At 43.5% G+C, this 4,606-nt stretch overlaps 1 protein-coding gene across 1 annotated transcript in view; it reads left to right on the forward strand.

Annotated features, from left to right (window-relative positions):
• Positions 1–4,606, forward strand: part of arhgap35a (Rho GTPase activating protein 35a) — a 75,034-nt gene that overhangs the window by 47,630 nt on the left and 22,798 nt on the right. The window contains 1 exon segment of the mRNA XM_020623191.1: positions 1–1,886. This exon segment is cut by the window's left edge and continues 58 nt beyond it. Coding sequence (XP_020478847.1) covers positions 1–1,886 — 1,886 coding nt within the window.

Genomic DNA, 4,606 nt, shown 5'->3' on the forward strand with positions numbered 1-4,606 from the left:
CTTTATGCACCAGTGACGACCGGTACGTGTTAGATGGCAAGATGTATGAGTTAACCCTTCGTCCCATAGAGGGTAACATACGTCTGCCTGTCAATTCCTTCCACACACCAACCTTCACACCCCATGGTTGCCTTTGCTTGTACAACTCAAAGGAATCTCTCTCGTATGTGGTCGAGAGTATAGAAAAGCTTAGGGAGTCAACTATAAGCAAAAGGGACAGGGAAAACAGCGTAGCCCAGCTCCCGCTGTCCCTCCTTCTGGTTACCAAGCGGGGGGTGGGGTCCATAGGAGATATCGGGGGAGAGACAGCTCAGACTCTTATCCAGCAAGGGCAGCAAGTGGCTGGTAGGCTGCAGTGTGCTTACCTAGATCCTGCCTCTCCAGGTATGGGCTACGGGCGTAATGTTAGTGAGAAGCAGATCAACCAAATGCTAAAGGGCCTATTAGAGTCACGAAGAAGTATAGGGAGCAGCTCACCCCCCTTGCCACCTCCGTCCTCTGCCTTCAGAGACTCCCAGTCCCAGCCAGTGCCTGAGGCAGACCTGAGGATAGTGATGTGCCTCATGTGTGGAGACACATATGATCTAGACCAGCTCCTTGCTCCCTTTCTTATGCCCCAGCATTGTCGCCCTGCTTCCAGTCTCAGCAGTGGCACCTCCGTCCTGCTGGATCTCAGTATAGGAGGTCAAAGGCAGAACATTGAGTTGTCACTGCTCTCCTTCCATTCCTCATTCTCCCTTCGCAAGACTGGGCTAGTCCATGGCTACATTGCAGTTTACTCTGCTCGCCGCAAGGCCTCCATGGAGACATTATGTGCTTTCCTGTGTGAGGTCCAAGATATCATTCCAGTGCAGTTGCTAGCAGTAGGAGAGAACCAAATGGAGCTGTCAGACTCGGAGTCAGCTAAGGAGCAGGTCAGTCAGGGAGAAGATCTGGCCCATGAAATAGATGCCAGGTTTAACACAGTAATATGTGGACATGGTGGGGTAGTAGGAGGTCTTCATAAGATAGACCTTTTCCAACCTTTCTTCAAAGAGGTGGTAGAGAAGCGCACTATTGTTGAGGCCACACACATGTATGATCATGCGGCTGAGGCATGTACCAATGAGAGCACCAGCCCTCGCTGTGGCTCTCCTAGTCCAGTTAATGTTCTTATGGACTCGGAAGACGATATCAACCCCACATCACCTTATCCCACCCTAAGGGAGGATGGTAGTCTCGGTTCCAACCTGGGAAGCTTCAAGTTGCCAGAACTGGATTCCAGTGACACCTTCTCTCTCATTTCTGAGCTTAGCACCTTTGAGAGCAAGCTGAACAACAAGGTTCCTCCACAGGTGAAGCCCAAGCCTGTCCGTAAAGTTAACCTCGGGCCCTACATGGACCAGCAGGGTAGCACCAAACACTGCTCCTTGCCCCAAACTGTTACATGGGCTCCAGGTAGCGATGGTGGCTATGACCCCTCAGACTATGCAGAGCCCATGGATGCTGTGAGCAGACCTCGACTCACAGAAGAGGAAGATATTTACTCTGTCCCTCATGACAGCACACAGGGCAAGATTATCACCATCCGCAATGCCAACAAAGGTCACTCCAATGGAAGTGCTGGGGGGAATGGTTCAGACAGTGAGGCTGACAGCAGCTCACTGGAGCGCAGGAGAAAGTTGTCTGCCATTGTAATAAAGCCTAAGCTTTACAGAGATAGATCCAAACGGCTTGGCAAGTTCAGCAGTTTTAGGACAAGCTTCTCTTTAGGCAGTGATGATGAGATGGGGGGTCCACACAGAACTGGCCAGGATGAGGGAGGAGCCCAAAAGGACAGCTCCATTGAGGAGATTGAGGACCCAAAGAGAAGAAATATCCTTAAGAGCCTGCGCAGAAATACAAAGGTTAGTGTTTATTTATCCACCTGTCTAAATAAAATAATATCGACAGGGCTAAATAATGCAAATGTGTCAACTATATTAAGTGACAAAAGAAATGTTAAATCTTAAATAGAGAATATTTAAATTTAAAGACCACTTCCATTCAAAAATGTGTTTTTCTGGTTTTTATACCCTATAAATACCTGCCCTCCACTATACTGACTGGTGTGCATGTACGGTTATCACTAACAGGGTGTTTTTACATTCCTCTTGTGAAGGGATGTTGGTATGCTTCCCTGAAATCTGAGGTTCAGATATAGACAGACAAACAACATTTATGATGCCACAAATCTGAAATTCAGTTACAGTTGCATGCAAATATCTGCAGATTTCTGGAAGCCTCTGGTCTCAGAGCAGCCAGACATAACTAACCACGAGTGGTAGCAAAAATTGTATCATTTGACAGCAAATATGCCAAATGTGCAGTATTTGGATATAAACCAGACACTCAAGTTTCTTTCCACTATTTTCACTATTTATGATATAACATTTACAGTATACGAGACACATATTGCATGTTTGAGTGTTACTTTTACTAAGAGTGCTAAAAGTTACCCTGCTGTTAATAAGCCAGTCTCCCTGTTGTATCACATTTTGGATTAGCTCAGAAAATAAATTCTTAGCCAGAGTGACATTTTCCCATTTTGCTTAAACCTCTTTTAAAGAGTTAATGCTTCTTAACAATGTAAATCTTAGGCACCAGTTACGAGCTAACAGAAACAAGACACTAACCACATTAACCAGACATCTGCCAATTGCTGATTTTGCTGAACAACAGACTCCTCATCAGAGTGTGGAATTGAATGAGGCTCAAAGATATCCAGCTGAATCTCTCCAATATTCCCTCCTGCCATTTGCTATGTTATTTAACCGGTCTACCCAGTTAAGCACTGGTGCAGAGCAGTGCACAGTATCAGGCCAGGCCTATTCTATGTTGACAGACTGTGCCAGTGTGTGTGTGTGTGTGTGTGTGTGTGTGTGTGTGTATATCATACTGTGTTCATGAAGTGTAGTCCAGTCTGATGAATTATCTATTAAAAAAATATGCTTACAACATGCTGAGAAATTAGCAGCCCAGTCTCATTATTTTATAAAAGGGAGAGAACAAATTTTAATATTTATTGAACCCATTTACGTTACCAGACATTTAGAGTTAACTTTAACCTTCTGACATCTCTAAATGTTTCTGCACTGACTGCATTCAGTAGCCACTTAGCTAGGAGTGTTTAGGCAGCGGTGGGTTGAGCAGCTCTACATCACACTGACCACAAACTGTCAGTGACACAGCACTCCTCCATGCTCACTCTTCTCTCTGTTGCTTCTGCTTCTTTGTTACTATGCTCATCATCACATGCAGCAGATGTTCATAGTTCATGGTTTATAGCTTATAGTCCGTTAGCTGCTTTTGCACAACAAATCTTTTCTTTATCTTTCCTTTTTTGTCACTCCTTTCCTGCACCACTGGCTGCACATTTTCCATCTCTCCAAGTTTCATTTGCTACTTTGCAGGTGTGAAGGCAGTAGCTCTCGTGGCTGTGAAGGCTGCACCAGCAGTGTTGCTGTAGCTGCTGAATAACTGTTGTCTGTATAGGCTGTATAATATCTAAGTGGTTCAGGAGAAAAACTTATTGGCATACTGGGAAAAGTCTCGAACTTCAATGGCCAGTTGGGGGCCTGCTGAGATCAGGTTGAGAAGGGAGAGAGAGAATGAGAGAGCCCAACACACAGCATCTGAGCTGAACAGACCCACATAAAAATAAGAGCGCTCTCCTTCTATTTTGATTAGGAAAATGTATTCACACATAATAGCATCATTGTGCATTTTAGTGTGCAAACTAGTGACCCAATAAAAGTGGGTTGCTAAATTTGGGAAAGGCAGTTTTAGGTTATTTGACTGTTCAGTAAAATAGCTGATAGACTGATAGAAAAATAGTCAATATTGGAATTGACAATGAAGGGTAAAGACCACACATTTAACAATTTCAATCCCTTTTCAGCGGTTTATTGTTTTTTGTGCAAAAGCTCTTAGTGTAGAGTATTTTTGTGTGCCTTAAAACATCTCTAGAGGGGATCTTTAATTAGGTGACTTAACTGTTCCTGAACTCAGGAAATGTTATTCCAAAATGTCCAAGTACCTCACTCAGTAATTTCCTCAGCCAAAGCTTAAAGTAACCTCTCTTAACTAAAGAGTAGCCTGTCATTAGCTGTAATAGATTTATTTAAATAGCAGAAATTAAACGTTTGAGCAGAGCACTTACTAAAAATTGTCTAATCAATAACTAACCTAAAACAATGACAGTGCAGTGCAGGATTTTGTACCACTTTATCTGCAGTGTGTACGTGTATCTGTTTTTTTGGACAGAATGGATAAAATGTCCACAGCCCCAGTAATTAGTTTTTGGCTGAGATTCAACACCTGTTTGCTTTGGCGGATAACTGTATTTATCACTAAAGTCAAGAAATAACTAATGACTTCTCTATATTCTCTCCACTTTCTGCAGCTTAGCTCATTGAAAACATGACATACTATAGGGGCACCATCTGAAAAGCATGTTTGCCACATTTTTTTTTTGCCCCTGACTGCACTGTGGGAGCCCTCCAAACTAGCCAGATCATCAGAGGAAAAAGAGACCAATTCCAGTCACTAAACATTGATACCAGAAGGCAGAAACTTTTAATGAATA

Source organism: Monopterus albus, unplaced genomic scaffold (genome assembly GCF_001952655.1).
Source record: "Monopterus albus unplaced genomic scaffold, M_albus_1.0 scaffold293.1, whole genome shotgun sequence".
Classification (NCBI taxonomy): domain Eukaryota; kingdom Metazoa; phylum Chordata; class Actinopteri; order Synbranchiformes; family Synbranchidae; genus Monopterus; species Monopterus albus.